This window comes from Microtus oregoni, unplaced genomic scaffold, assembly GCF_018167655.1.
Source record: "Microtus oregoni isolate MIOR12 unplaced genomic scaffold, Mior012 000009F_ref0000495, whole genome shotgun sequence".
NCBI lineage: Eukaryota > Metazoa > Chordata > Mammalia > Rodentia > Cricetidae > Microtus > Microtus oregoni.
In genome coordinates, this window is record NW_024543068.1 from 12,546,481 (window position 1) to 12,565,699 (window position 19,219).

General features: G+C 43.9%; 1 protein-coding gene across 6 annotated transcripts in view; it reads left to right on the plus strand.

The window, feature by feature from the left end:
* Positions 1 to 19,219, plus strand: part of Arel1 (apoptosis resistant E3 ubiquitin protein ligase 1) — a 51,102-nt gene that overhangs the window by 25,694 nt on the left and 6,189 nt on the right. For 3 of the 6 annotated variants that reach the window (XM_041658239.1, XM_041658238.1, XM_041658240.1), the window contains 16 exons: positions 1,533 to 1,593; positions 2,423 to 2,649; positions 3,449 to 3,463; positions 4,531 to 4,768; positions 9,855 to 10,024; positions 10,216 to 10,396; positions 10,592 to 10,839; positions 12,438 to 12,515; positions 13,738 to 13,879; positions 13,978 to 14,099; positions 15,084 to 15,159; positions 15,615 to 15,724; positions 16,608 to 16,787; positions 17,225 to 17,350; positions 18,947 to 19,076; positions 19,157 to 19,215. In XM_041658239.1, the coding sequence (XP_041514173.1) occupies positions 1,578 to 1,593; positions 2,423 to 2,649; positions 3,449 to 3,463; positions 4,531 to 4,768; positions 9,855 to 10,024; positions 10,216 to 10,396; positions 10,592 to 10,839; positions 12,438 to 12,515; positions 13,738 to 13,879; positions 13,978 to 14,099; positions 15,084 to 15,159; positions 15,615 to 15,724; positions 16,608 to 16,787; positions 17,225 to 17,350; positions 18,947 to 19,076; positions 19,157 to 19,215 (2,118 nt within the window). In that variant the 5' untranslated portion in view covers positions 1,533 to 1,577. Of the gene's footprint in view, positions 1 to 1,532; positions 1,594 to 2,422; positions 2,650 to 3,448; positions 3,464 to 4,530; positions 4,769 to 9,854; positions 10,025 to 10,215; positions 10,397 to 10,591; positions 10,840 to 12,437; positions 12,516 to 13,737; positions 13,880 to 13,977; positions 14,100 to 15,083; positions 15,160 to 15,614; positions 15,725 to 16,607; positions 16,788 to 17,224; positions 17,351 to 18,946; positions 19,077 to 19,156; positions 19,216 to 19,219 lie in introns of those variants that run through there. The other 3 variants (XM_041658242.1, XM_041658241.1, XM_041658243.1) reach the window with 3 other exon arrangements.

Below are 19,219 nucleotides of genomic sequence, written 5' to 3' on the forward strand. Positions count from 1 at the left end.
GCACTTTAGACTCAGTCTATAGGCATTCCTGTAGAAGTTGAGGTGCTCATTTTTTAAGTTACCCACTCTGGGTTCCACTTAATATATTAACAAAAAAACTGGAGAGGGTGTTTTCTGCCTCCATTATGTGTGTGTATACACATGTTTAGTGTGTCCATACATATGTGTGCAGATGCCCTTTTTTTTAAATTTTATTTATTTATTTAGTATACAATATTCTGTCTGTGTGCATGCCTGCAGGCCAGCAGAGGGCACCGACCTCATTCCGGATGGTTGTGAGCCACCATGTGGTTGCCGGGAATTGAACTCAGGACCTTTGGAAGAGCAGGCAATGCTCTTAACCACTGAGATGCCCTTATACAAGCGTTTAGATGAGGCCAGAAGGTGACACTGAGTGTCTTTCTTGGTTGGGCTTCATTTCACTTTTTGAGACAGCATCTCTCACTGATCTTGGAGCTTAAATTTTCTCTCCTGCTGGCTGACAAGCTCCAGGAATCCTCTCGTGTCTGCTTCTGCCACACCTATTAACAGGCGTCCTGGGGGATCAACCTTGAAGTTCGTCTGTGTGTGGAACAGGCACTTCACCAACTAATGAGCTCCACTAGCACCTTTGGTTTGCGTTTTGAGACAGGGTCTTAAACTGTCGGCCGTCATCCCGTCTCAGCCTCCCAATTGCTCCAGTCACCCTCTCTCTCAAACACTTGACGCACGCTCAGATAGAAAAGCACACAGATGCTTGTTTTCCTTCCCTCTTTTAAAAGTTGTTTTGTGCCCTCTAAGATCTGAGCCTAGAAACTTTAGATGTCTTGTGTCTGAGTAGTAAGTGCTGGGTGCTCATGTAGAAATGGGGTTGGGGGAGTAAGTTGAATAACAGTAAAAAATTTCCCTGAAATTCTGACCTTAATGGGTAGCCTCCTCTCTCCTTTAGTTCCTCTCCCCAGCCTTCTGTTGAACTCATCTTCCCAAGGGCACATTAGTTTGTGTGATCTGGTAATGTCAGAAATGACTTCTCTGCACCCACTACTCATTATCTGGATGGCCCAGAGTTCATTTAGTTACGTAATGCCCACACGGTGATCATGTTTACTTGTAAAAAAGAAACTTTAATTTATCTAGATGTTTCTACTTGGCTGAATTACTTTCAGAGGGCAAATAACACTCGGGGAAAGTATCCCATTATCTTCTTTCCTTGCACTGGTTAGCACCACTTTGCATGGAAGAAGGAAACTGTCTTGGGAACCCAGAGTCAGAGAAGATGAAAACTGTCTTCTCATTTCATCTTTGTAATTAGCAGGAGGCTGCTTGTGGTGTTCCAGGAGTGATCAGTAGATCTAACCTTTGTGGGGAGTGCTATGGCCTTGCCTTTGTTATCTGACATATGGCGCGGGCCCCTGTCAAGCTTGGCAGAGAGGACAGGGATGGTAGGGCGCTAGACTAGAGCTGCTTCGCCTAAGCCATGTGCTCTGCTTTATCCGCTCTCTCTGAGGTGACTTTAGAGACTGGAGCCACACTGAACAGAGTGTCTTTTGCAGTTGCGGCTGTGATCCTCGGCTGTCTGTTGGCGTTGAAGAGACCTGATGTTTTACGTCATTGGTAGGTGGTAGAAATTTCTTTTGCTTGTCTTTTGGTTATTGTCTAGTTCCTATTTGCCTCCTTATCTCTCCTCCTCCTCCTTGAAAATGGAGCTAGAAATATTTTCACTTGTGCCAAAGTGTACCTTCCCACAGTTGGCAGAGAAGTTCATTCATTTGGGAAATATTTATTGAGTAATTACAGTCTGTGCCAGACACTGTTTACTGTAAAGTCCAAATCAAGGCAAAAATCTGCCTTTAAGGAACTCACAATATGAAGGGGGAGGTGGGTAAATATGAAGAAGTTAATAAATGCAGAAGTTTGAGGATGCCCAAGAGAAGGAACTCCTAACTGATGGGCTTGCAGAGGCTTTTGCCAAGTGGACAAGAGAACAGAAGGCTTCTAAATGGAGGGAACCAAAAAGCACATTGTTTTGACTGCTTCTGTGAGGGGCGAAACAGGCAGGAAAGGTAGAGGGGGCATTGTATGGACATCATGGAATAGAACGGGGTCGGCAGACTTTTTATAAAAGGCAGGAGAGTAAATATGTTCCCATTTTGAAAAACATACAGTAATCTTCCAAAAAAGCAGCCACAGTTTGTTTAGGGCAGGGTGAGGTGATGTCCCAGCATAACTTAATCTACAGAAAGCTGGCATTGTGTGAGTTGGCTCTGAGTACTGTAGTTACCTACTCCTGGTTTAGAAGTTTCTCTGTTTGCCCAGTATGGTGTTGGTTTTTACAGTCTCGCAGGCTCATTTTGACTTCTTTAAGCTTTGTGAGCGGACCAGTGTGCTCTGTGGGAATTATAATGTGTAACTGGCAGCTGATGTGTGTTTCTCTTTCACATAGGTGGAATCACAGTGTCTGTGGTTGCATTCTTCTTCACAATTAAGTTCCTCTTTGAGCTTGCCGCACGTGTAGTCAGCTTTCTTCAGAATGAAGACCGTGAACGCCGAGGGGACCGGACTATTTATGACTACGTGCGGGGAAATTACCTGGATCCCCGGTCCTGCAAAGTGTTCTGGGATTGGAAGGACCCCTATGAGGTGGGCCACAGCATGGCCTTCCGAGTGCATGTAAGGGAATGTTTTTGTCTCCATACCCATTGTGGTTTCTGAGTCATTGGCTTCCCAGAGCCCAGTGCTATCTTGGTGGTGCTGGCTAGATGTCAACCTTTTCCCTTGTTTTTCAGTCCCTCCCAGGAACTTGGGGATTGTTAATATTTTCCTAGCCTTTTGGTTTACTGGGTACATGGCTTTGATGAAGTGGAAAGCCTAATGTTAGCCTTTTAAATAAGAAGAGCAGTATTGAGGCTGGTTGGATTTGCACTACTATGATGTCAGCACATGGGAGGTGGATGCAAGAGGATCAGGAGTTCAAGGTCCTCCTTGTCTACATAGGGATTTCAAAGCCATCCTAAACTGTATGGGACTCTTGACTCAAAAAATAAAAGGCCCAAAATAAACATCTTTAATTCCAGCACTCAGGAGGCAGAGGCTGGCAGATCTCTGTGAGTTCTAGAGCTATATTGTGTGATCTTGTCTTAAAGGGGGGAGGGGAGGCAAGAAAGAAAAGGGCAGAAGGAAGTGTGGGAGGAGGAGTTGTGGATCAGGAATTGGTAAATCTAGCCTGAAAGTGTAAGCAAGCCCCAGTTCTGTTTCTGTAAATGCTGCCTCTTCCTCTTCTTCCTCCTCTTTTCTTCTTCCTTCTTTCTTTCCTCCTATTCCTTCTTCTTTATTTTTATTTATTTATTTATTTATTTATTTATTTATTTATTTTGAGACAGGGTCTCACTATGTAACTCTGACAGTCCTGAAGCATACTATGTAGACCAGACTGGCTTTGAACACAGATCTGCCTGCCTCTGTCTCCCAGATTCTGGGATTAAAGGTATGTACTGCCTGGCATTGTAAATGCCTTTTAATTGGAACACAGCCATATTCACTTGTCCTTCTGTTGACAGAGGTTTCTGTCCCACCTGGTCTTGTAGCCGTTCAGTCCCAAAGAAACACACAGAGGCCTACATTAATTATAAACTGGTTGGCCCATTAGCTCAGGCTTCTATTAACTCTTAAATCTTTCATTAACCCATAATTCTTGTCTGTGTTAGCCAGATGGCTTAGTACCTTTTATCAGTGAGGCATTCTCATCTTGCATCCTCTGCATCTGGGTGACTACTGCAGACTGAGCCTTTCCTCTTCTCAGAATCCTCCTATTCTGGTCAGCCCACCTATACTTTCTGCCTGACTATTGGCCAATCAGCGTTTTATTAAGCCAATACAAGTGACAATATTTAACAATACAGTACAGTACAAATACAAAACAATACAAAGCCACTACAGTACAATCTTTACAGGTTTCAAGACCATTGTCCCACAGCATCCTTCAGCTGCTTTCTCGTTTGCATAATTAGAATAGTTGTCTGTGGTTCACAAAGCCGTAAATATTTATTCTCTGGCACCTTACAAAGAACCTTTACAACCCGTCCAGCACCTTCTCCACTAGGTAGCATTAAGTTTGGTGTGCGAGCCTGAACCCCTCAACCTTTGCCTGGTGCTTCCTTCCCCCTCGGTGCCAATGATAGGCGCTGTGCTGCTGGCTACTGCCTTGCATTCGGGTTACCATTATATATTGGTTGTATAACAGTGCCGGGAACACTGAGGCACCATTTATTGTTCAGAAACCTCAAGTTGAAATTGGTGTGTTCTTGACTCTGCGGTGTATCCTGCCCTGTCCTCTGAACAGGAAAAGAACTTGTCCATGATTTAATGGTTTCCTTTGCTGTGTGTATGAATTAGCCTCTCACTGTGTCGCTAAAAGCGAACTCAAAGGAACAGGTAGGGACTGGGGTTTCCCAGTGTGACCTTGGCCAGCTGCTTCCTCTGCCCCATACTCTGATCACCGGGGAAGTGGTTCTCTCCCTTGTTTTCACTAATGGGTGCCCACTCCCATTGCAGTTGTTCTATAAGAATGGACAGCCTTTCCCCGCCCATCGGCCTGTGGGACTGCGAGTTCACATCTCTCACGTCGAACTAGCAGTGGAAATTCCAGTGACCCAGGAAGTCCTCCAAGAGCCAAATTCCAACGTGGTAAAGGTGGCTTTCACTGTGCGCAAGGCGGGGCGTTACGAGATCACTGTGAAGCTCGGTGGATTAAATGTGGCCTATAGTCCCTACTACAAAATTTTTCAGCCTGGTAGGTCCTTGGTTATTCCCTGTCCCTCCTTTGTGCTTTCTTCTCTTTTGTAGAGGGTACGATGGGATCCGGAGCCCCGGGCCAAGCATGTGCTCTGCCACCGAACAGGACTCCCAGTTCTTTCTTTAAAAAATAACACTGTGAGATTATGTTCACTTAACACAAAATTCATCAATTTAAAATGTAATGGATGCAAAAGCCATTGCTTGGCAGAATTCACCACATTCAGCTTTAGAGGATTTTCATTATGGCTCAAGAAACCCTAGGCCCATTAGCAACTTTGTTGCCATGTCCCCAACCATAGCCACTAGTCTGTTGCTATGGAATTGCCTTCTCTGGACAGTTCTAGCAGCATAATCATAAAATATGAGGCCTTTTTGACTTATTTGACCTAATGTAAGGTTTATCTATGCCATATCATGCTTAGTTCTTCATTTCTTTTACTTGACAAGTAATATGCCACATATTATTTGTCTTTTTGTAAGCTGTGCATGTTAGGGTCCGAGAGAAGCCCCCAAGGAAAGACCAACAGCCACATATGCAGTAACAAGAGCACTTCATTAATTCCAATGTTGGAGTGACACATGGTGACCCCACAAGAAGGTCGCAAGCTTTTTTTAAGCAGAGTTAGGGAAATTCCAGGGAGGAGGGATTAATCTGGGGCTGATTGGTAGAGGAAAGATTAGTCTGGAGTTGATTGGGGGAAGGTTCCAGCAGCAGGGTAGGGAAAGCTATCTTTAGTTATCAGGAGACTGGGGCACGCCTGCTGAGCCAGCAAAGGGGCTTTGGGGGCCTGCTGAGCTAGCAAAAGGCTGTGGAGTGCCTACTGATTGGTTGCTCCTAAGTTGTGGTTTTCTTGAGGACTGTTTGTTTAGCTCTGTCCCATTTTAGTGAACCAAAACTAAGGCCTGGTCTCTGTCAGGCTACTAGGACAGCCTGGTCTGCGCACCCTCTCTACACCCCCCTCCGCCCCAGCCCTCTCAGTGCACATCTAGGTTGTTTCTTCCCACGCTGCTTCCTGACTCACAAGAATAAGACTACTGTAAATGTTCTTTATCTATCTATGTGTCTATCATCTTCCTATCATCTATCTGCCTGTCTATATCTATTATCCATCCATCCATCCATCCATCCATTTATTGTGTGAGGGGCATATCTAAGCCACAGTGTGCATGTGGAGGTCAGAGGACAATTTGTAGAGTCAGGTCTTTCCTTCTATCATATGGGTTCTGGAGATCACAGTCAGGTCAGCAGGCTTGGAGGCAGTGTTTTCTTTTCAAATAAGAAAAATAGTAATGCTTTTGCGGTCTTTTTGGCGTCTGTGTATGGGTCTCTGTATGGGCATGTGTTTCTATTTCTCAAGGAATAGAATTGTTGAGTAACCAGTCCGATGGGGTCTTAAGGACCAAAGATATCAGAATAGAAAGGAGAGACATTTTTCTGATTTTTTTTTTTTAAAAGACATTTCCAAGTAAAAGCACCTTGGCCCAAATCCACTGGTACTGTCAATATGTATTTTACTTCCCACTGAAGAGCATCTGCCCATGATTCATGGCTTTATCTCTGCCTTTTCGTCTTCATGCCTTTATGCCAGATAACAAATGCTCACTGAGATTGAGGTCCAAACTGTAATCTCTGGTTCTTAATGGCAGGGTTTAGTGTGTTGGGGTCCTGTCTGTGCTTTATGACCTCCTTGCATTTTTTTTGAAGATGTTATTAGATATTGGCTAGTTCGGTGTCCATAAAAATGATAGGACCTTGGCTGACTTGTGGAGGCACATCTTAGTGACTGAAGTCTTAGGAAGGCTAGTGAGTCTTGCTTGAATGATCCCTATTCTTTGTCTAGAGCAAAGGAAGACCGAACAAGCTGTCTCTGCATTGCTCAGCCTCCTTTGCCTGAATGCCTCACTCAGAATCTTTGCACCTGAATTGCCACATTGTTCTTGCCACCAATGGGGAACAATTTATATCCTTACATACCATCTCTGTTTTAAATTAAACTTATTTTGAGAATTATATATTTAAATGCATGATAAATAAGAGATGAGGTATACCCTAACCTAGTTTTTCAGTGGTGACATCTTTCAGATTGTAGTATATTGGTGATGTAGTGCAATATCACAGTCATGGTTCTGACATTAATACAGTTAGGTACAGAACAAGGCTGGAGAGGTGGCTCAGCGGTTAAGAGCACTGGCTGCTCTTCCAGAGAATCCTGCTTTATTCCTAGCACCCACATGGTGGCTTACAATCATCTTTTAACACCAGGCCCAGGGGATCCAACAATCTCTTCTGTCCTCCATGGGCACCAGGCATGCACATGGTGCACAAATATACATTCAGGGAAATCATGCATACACGTAAAATAGAAGTAAAATGTAAAGTTTTAGAAAAAAAGGACAAAGCATTTCTGCTGTTCTCCAGCTCCTCCCTTGTGTTGTCCTTCTGCAGTTCTCTACAGTCACTTCCACAGGCTTGTTCTAAACCCTGGGAAACCAGTAATCTAGTTTCTGTTTCCTTTACAAACACCAGATCCAGTGATCCATGTTAGCAATGATCTGGATCATGAGTGCTCAGAAGGCAGAGGCAGGAGATCAGAAGTTCTAGGTCTTCCTTGGCCAACCTGAGATACACAGACCCTGTCTCAAACCGAAGTCCCAAAAACGTTCCTGCACTAGGTCATTTGAAGGGTGTTAGGGAGACCCACACCGGGCAACTTGTCAAGGCTGGCTGAACTCTTGGAGATTCATCTAGGTTGTCAGGTATTTCAGTTGTTGGTTTCTCTTTGCGAGTACTGTTCAGTGGTGTGGATATTTGTTTAGCTGTTCACCAGTTGAAGGACACCTGATTGTTTCCTGTTATCAACATAGCTATTAACATTCATGTACATTTTTTTGTGTGTGTGAACAAAAGTTTTTATTTCTCAAGGTAAATACCCTGGAGTGTAATTACCAAGATACTTGATAATCACATCTTTAGAGTTTTTTGTTTTGGTTTGGTTTAGTTGGGTTTTTTTTTGTTTGTTTGTTTTTTAGATAGGAGTTCTCTGTGTAGCCCTGGCTGTTCTGGAACTCACTCTGTAGATCAGGCTGACCACGAACTCACACAGATCCACCTGCCTCTGCCTCCCGAGCGCTGGGATTAAAGGGCTGCATCTTTAGGTTTGTTTGTTTGTTTTGTTGTAAAGATTTATTCTCATCTACACTAGTGTTTTGCCTGCATGTATGTCTATTGGAGGGTGCAAGAGTGACAGATCCCCCGAACTGGAGTCTCAGACTGTCCTGAGCCATCATATGGGTGCTAGGAATTGAACCTGTGGGAGAACAGCCAGTGTTTCCAATCTCCGAGCCATCTCTCCAGCCCTGCATGGAAAGAAATTGTTAAACTCTTTTCCAGAGTGGCTGTGGCATTTGCATCCTTTGTTCACGTCCTTGCCATTGTAATATTGTCACTGTTCTTCAGCCATTCTGATAAATGTGTATTTACTTTGCATTTCCCAAATGGTTAGTGATGATAAACGTAGTTCATGTGTTTATGTGACAACTGTATATCCTCTTTAGTTAAATATCTTTTTATGATGTTTGTATATTTTTTAATTAGAAATTTTTGGGTTTTCAATGTTGTGTTTTGAGAGCCTTTTAAAATAAATCCTATGCACCACTAGTCCCCTTTCAAGCATTTAAAAACCTGGCTTTTCTTTTCATCCTAATAGGATCTTCCATGGTATAAAAACATTTTTAATATTGATAAAGTTCACTTCTGGTTTTTTTTCTTTCCTTTCATGATCATGCTTTTGATGTCTAAAATCTCTGACTAATTCTATATCCTAAAGATTTTTCCCCAAAAATTTTCCTAAAAGTTTCATTATTTCACACTTTGTGTTAAAGCCATGCTCCATTTTTAGTTAATTTTTGTATGTGAGATTTATGTTGAGGTTTTTAAGCTCTCTGGTTGCCAAGGACTGTGTTAAGAGGGTTGTCTTTCCTGTTTGGGGTTCTGTGCTGTGACACTGGCTGATGTGTCCGTCCTCCAGTTGGTACCAGAGCCTGGATTACTGCACCTGCTTTATCGCCTGCACGGCTCTTCTCCATTAGTCCTCTTTTTCAAAGCTGCCCTAGCTAATTCCAGTTCCTTTTTCTGTCTATACAAATTTTGGTATAGTATCTAATTTATGAGTATTTCCCTAAGATTTTAGTAAGAATTGTATTAGACTGTATTTCAACATGGGCAAGTTGGCTCATCCTCTGTATTGAATCTTCTAATTCATCAACAAGCTATATTTTATTTATTTGGATGTCCTCACACCCATGCACAGGGATAGCACTAATTGGACTCAGTGGGTTAAAAAAGAAGGAATGAAGTTGGGAGGGGCATGTGGTGGTGTTGGGTAGAGATGGGTTGGAGGGGGTATGGGTAAATATGACCAAAATATATGGTATATATGTATGAAATTCTTAAAGAGTAAATTCTATATTTTTAAAACCAGTTTTTCCTTGTTCATAGCATTAATGGTGCTCAGTATACATTTCCGATATGTATTTTGTTGGATTTGCCCCTCTTTCATGACCTATAGTTTTGGTTTTGCCATTGTTGAGTGCTTATTTTTACTTGTATATGCGTGTACGAGTGTGGTGTATTCAATGGCAGGTGTGTACATAGAGATTACAGGACAAAAACGTTGTCCTCTAACAACTTTGAAAACAATTTTTTTCTCTCCTATCTGTGCATGTGTTCTGGGAATCAGGTTAGGTTCCTATGCTTGCACAGTGTGTAGTCACCCCTGGCCATCCTGGAACTCCCACTGTAGCCCAGAGTGGCCTCGAATTCACAGAACTCCACCTGGCTTCAGCACTCACTTGTGAGGCCCACTCAAAGGCTCCCTGGGAAATTATAGCACTGTATTTGTGCCTTTAGTTCCATCTTCTTCAGGTTCTTTTCTCATTTTGTCTGGTACAGAAAGTGGTTAAAAATAACAATAAAAGTAAAAACACTCCCAGAATCAACAACAGAGAACAAGTCCCCAATGTTAATTTCTGTGAACTGTTTTTCTCTCTTGGTCTCCATTGCTTTTCATCGTCTGTTTCAGGAATGGTGGTTCCTTCCAAAACCAAAATTGTGTGCCATTTTTCTACTCTTGTGCTGACCTGTGGTCAACCACACACCCTGCAAATAGTGCCCCGAGATGAGTATGACAACCCAACCAACAACTCCATGTCCCTGAGAGATGAGCACAACTACACCTTGTCCATTCATGAGGTAAGTGCCTTCTCTTTTCTATGTGCAAGAAAGCTAGGGTCTCTCCTGGAACTTCACTCCCAGCTCTTGTCTTCGGAGCCATCTCATCTTTATTTCATAGTGCATGTGTGTTTAGGAAGTGTGAGGCATAGGTTAAAGGAGCCTGGGCAAGCTCTTATGAAGCATATGGAGTCATACTTTGCTTCCTGTAGCTCGGTGCTCAAGAAGACAAGAACAATGAAGTCTCATTTGAGAAGTCGGTGACATCCAACAAGCAGACGTGCCAGGTGTTCCTGCGACTCACCCTGCATTCTCGAGGTTGCTTCCATGCCTGCATCTCATACCAGAACCAGCCCATCAATAATGGCGAATTTGACATGATTGTCCTTAGTGGTGAGCTGAGAGCGGTGACTTGGCCCTTTCCCAGCACGTTTCTTCCTCTTATGTCTGCTCTTTGCCCACCCCACAAACATTTGATAGACGAGCCACATTTACCTTCCTGCCCTGCAGTACACTAAATGACCATCGGCAGCTCGTTTGTCCTCTCTCGATTTCTATGTCAAGCTTCTTTCATTCTTTCCGCTTCAGAGAATGAGAAGAATATTGTCGAACGCAACGTGTCCACCTCCGGGGTGAGCATCTACTTCGAGGCTTACCTTTACAACGCCAACAACTGCACAGGTGCGCCATGGCATCTTCCTCCCTTGCACATGAGCTCCTCTCAGCGCCGGCCCTCCACCGCTGCTGAGGAGGACGATGAAGACTCACCCTCCGAGTGCCACACCCCTGAGAAGGTGAAGAAACCCAAGAAGGTGTACTGCTATGTGTCACCAAAGGTTGGCGCTCCTTTTCTTACCTTTAAATCCCCCATCTGAATCTGTATATGACTTGCATTTAGTAACAAACACTAAGTTTTTGTGGCAGTCTGAGTGTCAGTAGGGCAGTCATCTACTCGTAGGGTTTCTGGGACACTATAAGAGGCGTCCTAACATGGAACAGAAGGTTGTATCCCCTCTGCTGCTGCAAGAGTTTGCTTTGTACGAGGGCAGATCTCCACCAGAGCCTGTGTCTCTCGGCACTGTTGAATACCTGCACATTCTGTCCTGTGAATGCTTTGGGGAAGATTGTCTAAGGTGGGGCTGTCAGGATTGTAAAGAAGGTCACTTTCGGCCAGTAAGTCCTCAGTAGGCCCCTTGTGCTGTATTGAAACAATTTGCTCTTTCATTCTGTGATAATGTCAAACAACATTAAATGGTTGTCACTAACAGGCTTCAAGACTGTAAGAAAGAGCTTGGCAGAGACAGGAAGGTGAACTTCCCAAGTCCTGGAGTTCAGGGCACCTTGTTGGAGGCTTTCTTTTGACTGTTGGTGTTTTCTTCTTCGTCTAGTCCTCACGAGAATGAGACTATTGGAGCATTCTATTGCTTCCTTTAGTCTCACAGTCAAAGCGGGGCTCAAATCCCTTTGTGCTTCCTAATCTTCTCTGGATGCCCTCTTATTTACAAATCTAGCTTTCTTCGTGAGGTCACTGAGTGGGGTGAGAAATTACAGCGCAGCAGCCCTGAATTCATCGTTGCTAAAATCAGCCAACCGTTTCCTCTCTTTAGTTTGGTTGGAAGTTTTCTTTAATAAGCATTGGTCTTTAAGTCATAAGGGAAAGTGTAGGGGCTGGGATGTAGTTGAGTGGTAGAACATGCCTATAGCATAGGAGGGGCAGTCCCAAGCACTGGAAAAAAGGGAACATGTATGACACACATTCACATAACAGATTTAAAAAAATCATGCATTATCTTTTCTCCTTTTATAAATGGCATAAGAAGAGTCTTCCTTGTCCTCATAGTTCGGTATCTAGATGGACTTTTGTGTGAGATCCCACTGTGTTTCTCTCCAACCCTTCTTCCTGTCTCCCCATGCAGATAGGGCAAAGGAACCAGGCTGGTAGCTCACGTCCTATAATCTCAGCACTCGGGAAGCTGAAGCAAGATCACTGTGACATCAAGCACAGCCTGGGCTGCCTCATGAGTCCCAATATAGTCTGGGCTGGGGCATAAACCCTCTCAAACCAAACCACAGCAAATCAACACCAAATAGCCAGGGAGCAGTGCCTGTTTGTGGGCTTGGGGGTCACTGAGCAGCTGCAGGAAAGAAGGAGTCCTAGTTGTTCCAGGATGACATGTTTTGTGCTCATAAAGTGAAGACCTAATTCCAAGCACCCCAAAATGAGAGTCGGACCTGAGCATTGCGATGATGTGTGTTTGTGAAATAGTACTGTCAGGTTTGGGTTTGCCTTCCACAGATACATTTATTTTAGTGCTGACTAGATTATCCTTTTGTCATTATGAAGAATATAGACAAGACTTTGCTATTTGCCTTCTAACACCCAAACAGGGCCCTCTTATTTATCACTCACTTCATTTTCTGTGTTGGTCCCCAGCAATTCTCAGTGAAGGAATTCTACCTGAAAATCATCCCCTGGCGCCTCTACACCTTCCGAGTGTGCCCTGGAACAAAGGTAAGGGGAACTGTAGGTCCGCCTCCTGCCAAGCAGGCCTCAACCTCGGGGTGAGCAGGCCTCAACCTCAGGGTGAGCAGTCTTTTCTTTTTCATTGTTTTTGAAAGTTCTCTCTCTATGCACAGATTCATTTCCAAACAAAGAAAAAGTTGTCCCTCATTAAATGCCATGAATATACGAGAAGTGTGCTACAGAAACTGGATCCTAGACTGGTATATACCAATAGCCATTCAGAATACTTTACCAGGGTCTTTTGTCTGCAGCAGCATTTTCAAAGGATGTTGATTACTCTGCCAGTAGTAATCTCCTGGTCTCCTGGTGCTTGGCTCATTCTATAAGAAGGAATGTTCTCATATATTCAAAAGTTTGTCATTTTTGTTTTTGTAGTTTTTCTAATTGTTCTGAGCCTAAATGTAAGCTTTGCTTCAGAGGTTTAGGTGTATTGTCTATGAAGATGACTTTCTCCAGGTGTATGGAATAGGAGTTGCTCCTGTTTCCCTTCTTCATGTCAGAAGGTCTGCAGTATTGCCCAGGATTCTTACTTAAAGGCAGTTTCTATGACTCAGATAATTTCAGTGAGAACCTGTGAAGGGACCAGTAGTCCCTTCACAGTGGGTGAAAGTACTTGTCAACCAAACCTGACCACCTGAGTTGATCTCCAGAACCCATGTAAAAAGCCAAACGTGGTGGCAGCACATGATCCCAGCACTCATGCAACAGGATGGCAGGCAGAGACAGGAGAATCGCTTGGAAGCTCAAAGGCCAATCAGCCTGCAGTATTTAGCAAGGCAGAACCAAGTCCTGAAAACTATCACATAGGCACTGCATGGGCACACACACTAAAAACAACAAAGAGACAAACAGAAACCTGTGAATTATAGATCATCGAGATAGGGCTGGTGATGGCTCAGCAGCTGGAAGTGCCAGCCAGGTCTAGTGACCAGAGTTCATTTCTCCAGACCGCTGTGGTGGAAGAGAAGAGTGCCACAGGCTGTCCTCTGACCTCCGTGTGCATGCTGTGGCGTGCACCATACACATCTGCATACATGTGCACTAAGTAAAGTATAAGAGAAACAAGAGGTATACTGGCATGTACTTGTTTACAAAAGACGGTGTTGCCTTGCTTCTGTTGTTTGTGTAGCAGAGTAGGTATGTAAAAGGCTTTGTTGAAATTAAGGGATTTGTAGACGAACGTCTCCACTTTCTAAATTTTCTTTGCTAGTTTTCCTATCTTGGCCCTGACCCTGTTCACAAGCTCCTCACCCTGGTGGTGGATGATGGCATTCAACCTCCTGTGGAGCTCAGCTGCAAGGAAAGGAATATTCTAGCTGCCACTTTCATCCGTTCCCTGCACAAGAACATCGGTAAGGGTGGGGAAGGCAGTGGCCCCCGAGGGTGTTGAGCTGGAGAGTGGTGCTCCTCCGCCTGTCTGTAAGTTGTAATGAACTTTGCTGCTCCTCAGGAGGCTCGGAGACCTTTCAAGACAAGGTGGACTTTTTCCAGCGAGAGCTTCGGCAGGTACACATGAAGAGACCTCATTCCAAAGTCACCCTGAAGGTCAGCAGACACGCCCTGTTGGAATCGGTATGTAGTTTCATCTTTATGAGCAAGTTCTTCAGCTAAGGACCTCTTCAGTATTTGGCTATATCCTGCAATGTATCTTTTTAATGAAACATGAGTTTCTCCCTTTAAACATATTAGAGACCATTTGTTCTTCTCAAATTGTATATACTTTTATCGTGCTGGGTTGGGGCCACTGTACTACAAGCATGCAACAGAGGAGACTCATTATGCCTCAGTTTTCTGGTCTGTGGTGACGTAGTTCCTGGACAGTCACAGTGTAGGGGGTGGAAGTAGTGGCCTGTTCATCATCCCTGGGGTAGGAGCTTCCACTGGGTTAGAAGGAGGTAGTTTTTCTTGTCACTCGGGTCAATAGACATGGGACACCTGATGAGTGTTTGTCTCCACCACAGACATTGGCATGGGTCTGACATTCCCTAGGAGTGAGAAGGCTTGGTGCCTGTCCAGAAAGCATTTGTGGTGTTTGGCTCTTGTCGATGTGCCTGGCAACCCCCTTTCTCAACCACACTCCATGTGGGATGGCTCCCTTGCTTGTGGTGGAAAGATGTCTGGTGGATAGTCTGTGCTTTGCTGGGAACCAAGACTCCTCAGCTCTCTTGTTTACAGCTTATCACTTACTCGTATCTTTTTAAAGAAAACTTGTATGTAAGGGGTTTTTCATTAATAAAATGAAGTTTATGAAAAAAGAAGAAAGAAAAATTGTAACTATCAAATTCCAAATATGATTTCAAATTAGATGTTTTTTTTTTCTCCAGTGAGATGTCATGCTATAGACCAGGCTGACCTTGAAACTTGCAGTCCTCCTGGAGATTTGTGTATTTAATATAAGACAATATCACTGACGCTTACTTGTGCGCCATATATTGCCTGCATGTAGTAGCTGACTCGGGGCAGTGGTGGTGCTCTGGGGGGGTTGGTCTTTAGTAGCTGAGGAATGCCAGCCAGTATTCTGACAGCTTCCTTCCTCTCTCTCTCTCTCTGTTTTAGTCTTTGAAGGCCACGCGGAACTTTTCCATCTCAGATTGGAGCAAGAACTTTGAAGTGGTTTTTCAGGATGAAGAAGGTTAGTTTTGAAGTTTCATTTTTACCGTTTTAACTCTCCTTCCTACTCCCACATTTTCCAGAAAATCCCAAACCAGCTCCTCAACCCCTGAAAGGCCCAGTTTCTATGAGTCAGGAAAGAGGCCTGGATGTGTGGCGTGATGGAGAGGGGAGAACAGAGACGTGTAGGTGAGCTCTCAGAGTTCATACCAGAAGGACAAAAGAACACTGCAATCCCAGAGTGTCCTCGTTCTGGGACCTTTGACCTTCTGTGTTTCTGTTAGTTTAGTGATCAGAATATCTTAAATTCTACAGAAAGAAATGGGGTTTCCAAAAAATGTCCACCATGCAGGCGAGCTGCAGTGAAGAGACCGGCAGTGGACTAGAAGGCTCAGAGTGTTGAGTGGTAACTAGGAAGAGAAGCAGCAGGAAGTGGAGTCAGCCAGCATCCCTTTTAATTTTCATTGTACTTTTCAGCTTTGGATTGGGGAGGGCCTCGCCGGGAATGGTTTGAGCTAATCTGCAAAGCACTGTTTGATACCACCAGTCAGCTCTTCACTCGGTTCAGTGACAACAACCAAGCACTAGTGAGTCTGTGCCTTCTCCGCGGGTGGGTGGGACAGTAAACCACAGAGGCTCACACCGCTGACCTCGGAGTCTGACAGCTTGTGTTTTGCTCTTCATTTGCTGTTAGTAATGAGCTGATCAAGTTGCCTCCCTTTTATTTGGCTCCATAATTTTCATCTGTAAAATAGGGGGAATATAGATAGTTGAGCATCTGGCTAAGACATTATATTGCAATGGCTACTTTGCTCATTTATAATAGTGAAGCTATTTTCTAAAGAAGAAAGCCCGAGGCAGTTGGTTTCTGTCTTAGATCTGTACTAGAGAGATGTCAGAAGTAAAGCATGTGATGGCGTTTTAAGAAGTTCTCGTTTAGGGAGAGGCATCTTATCACCTGTACTCAAATCATCCTGTACACTAACTAAGGTTCTTCTGCAGCCATTATCCTCTGGCCACTTTAAATTACTCAGTTGTCTGCTCTTAAACTGAAATTTTATTCCCTTGGGATGGGGTATGAGCCAGATTTCCATTACTGTAAAAAAAATGCCTGAGACAATCAGCAAATAAAGAGAAAATTACCATCTCACTGCAGCCTTTTAGAGGTTTCAGTCTGTGGTTGGTCAGCCTCCTTGTTTGGGGTCCGTGGTGAGGCAGCACATCCTGGTGGCAGAGTATGACAAGATCACTCACCTCGGGGCAGGGTGTGAAAGAAGGAGAGGAGGCCAGCAGGAAGTCCTCTTCCAGGGTATACCCCAGTAACCTGAGCCCTACTGATGGCATACTGGGCACCTTTGGGGGACATTCCAGGTCCAAATTATAGTGGTCCATCACAATGGGAGGGAGGGCCTTTCCAGAACTGGGAGAGATAAAAATGGTCCAAGGCTTTTCCATGTCTTTCTTTGACAGGTGCATCCTAACCCCAATCGGCCGGCTCACCTGCGCTTAAAGATGTATGAGTTTGCAGGGCGGCTGGTGGGCAAGTGTTTGTATGAGTCCTCTCTGGGAGGAGCTTACAAGCAGTTGGTCCGTGCCCGGTTCACTCGGTCTTTCCTGGCCCAAATCATAGGACTTCGTATGCATTACAAGGTAACATCTTAGGTGTGCATTTCCCCTAAGACAGTCTGGCCACTGGCTCTGGACTCTTTCCACATGAGCTGATTTTCTAAAGTATTTTTCCCCTTTTATTTTTTTATAGGATTTATTTATTTTTATTCTGTCTGTATATGTGTTTTGCTTACATGTATATACATGCACCAGATGCATCCCTGGTTCCCACATAGTCAGAAGAAAGTATCAGATCTCCTGGAACTGGAGTAACAGATGGTTGTGAGCCTACATGTGGGTGCTAGGAACTGAGCCCAGGTCCTCTGGAAGAGTAGCCAGTGCTCTTAACCACTGAGCTGTCTCTCCAGCCCCTGAGCTGATTATTCTTAAGGATGAAGATATAAGTGCTATCAAGCAGTTAAAATTTCATTCATGGCAAAAGTGTGTTCATGAGCTTCTGTGTCTTCCTTTCTCCTCAGTACTTTGAAACAGATGACCCAGAATTCTACAAGTCCAAAGTTTGCTTTATTCTCAACAATGACATGAGTGAGATGGAGCTGGTCTTTGCAGAAGAAAAATATAACAAATCAGGTCAACTGGATAAGGTGATAAAGACCAGAATTTATGGGTCCCCTACACCCCTGGTCCCTCTAAATCAGTACCAATAGGACTTTGTGCAGTTAAGGAACGACTACAAAGAACCAAGTGGCAAAGAAGTATGGTTGCACCAGGCCAGTTTGGGAGGCTGACTGTCAGTGATGAGTAGTTGGGATGTAGGTGGCTGATTCTTAGTTTAACACAATGGCTGTCCATTTTTAAACCCTTTTTGTTGTTCTTGTCAGGTTTGTTTGTTTGGTTTGTTTTTTTGAGACAGGGTCTCACAGTGTAGCTCAGGCTGTCCTTACTGCCCAGATACTTTGTTGTTGTTGTTGTTGCAAATGTGCTTTTGTTATATTGTGGAGCTATGCAATATCAAATGATAAAAATGAAGCTAGTCATAATAACAACACATAATTAAACTTCATTAGGTATGATACCACTGCTATGAAACTAGTTAACAATATGCACTTAAAGGGAATGTAGCAATGACTGAAAAGATGTGGCAGCTGGGTATGGTGGCATGCACCTTTAATCCCAGCAGTTGGGAAATAGGGGCAGGCAGGTAGATCTCTGTGAGTTTGAGGCTAGCCTGGCCTACATAGAGAGACCCTGTCTCAAAAATCACAACTAAATACTACTGAAAATGACCAGAATGGCCGTTTTCTGTCTTTGTTCCAGTGAGGTCTGTACCTAGCTGGAGCTGATGTAACAGAGCAGCAAGTGAACAGAGCCTTAGGCTTCAGTCCTTAGCCCCAGGGACAGCAGCAGCTTGTTCACCAGCAGGATTCTCAGTAGATTAAGAGACTGGAACTTGTTTTTTTAATACTTATGGATATTATATTACTGCTATAGTTTGGTGCATTTTTTGTGAATAAACATTTCTAGCTATGACCTAAGAAATGTTATTAAGATTTATTGTTCACATCAATGTAATTAAAATATTACCAGGACCTTAAAATCTGATCTTGTAACTCATGGAGGCATTCATTCACTTATGGAGACAACTCTGGTTTCCATACACGGGATCTCATTGCTTGGGACGTCCTTGAATGCCCCTCAGTTGTTGTTTAGTATGTATGTGTGTTTAGTGTTCTGTTTGTGACTCAGGAAGCTTGTTCAGCTTTTCTCTAGAGAGATACAAACTGAGGAACAAATAGGCTGACGTTCTTTCTGTACCAAGTTGGTATCGGGCTGGAGTTTTGGATGCCAGATCTCCCGGTCTGAAGCCATTGGTGTACTTGGGAGATAGAAGAATGTGTGGGAATGGCAGTTTCCACCTTAGATTGCAGAGCCATGAAAGAGCTGCTTTGGGAAAAGGTCATCAGTGGTTTATTGGTTAAAATATTGCTAACAAGAAATCATATCTTCCTGTTGCATCATTTGCCCCACACATGCGAGAAGACCTCACTTAACACCCATGTTAGGTCATAGCCTGCAGCTGTGGGAAAAGCGGTGCAGGCCCTGAAGGTTAGTAACAAAAGGTAAAAGCAAGTGTGTTAAAAAGCCACATGCACATTAGGAACTTGAGGCTGACACCGAGGGAATCCAGTCCACTGCTTGCAGGGCCTTCAACCTCTCCTGTCTTTTGCCTCCTGTTTCAGATTATAGAACTCATGACAGGTGGAGCTCAAACCCCAGTCACCAATGCAAATAAAATCTTCTATTTAAACTTGCTAGCCCAGTACCGGCTGGCCAGTCAAGTGAAAGAGGAGGTGGAGCATTTCCTAAAAGGTGGGACCCTGTCTCCTTGTGCTTAAGATGTCGGTGTGGTACTTGCAGGTGTGGCCTTAACTTGGATCCTTTTGTTTCAGGCTTGAATGAGTTGGTTCCTGAGAACCTTTTGGCAATTTTTGATGAGAATGAGCTTGAGGTAA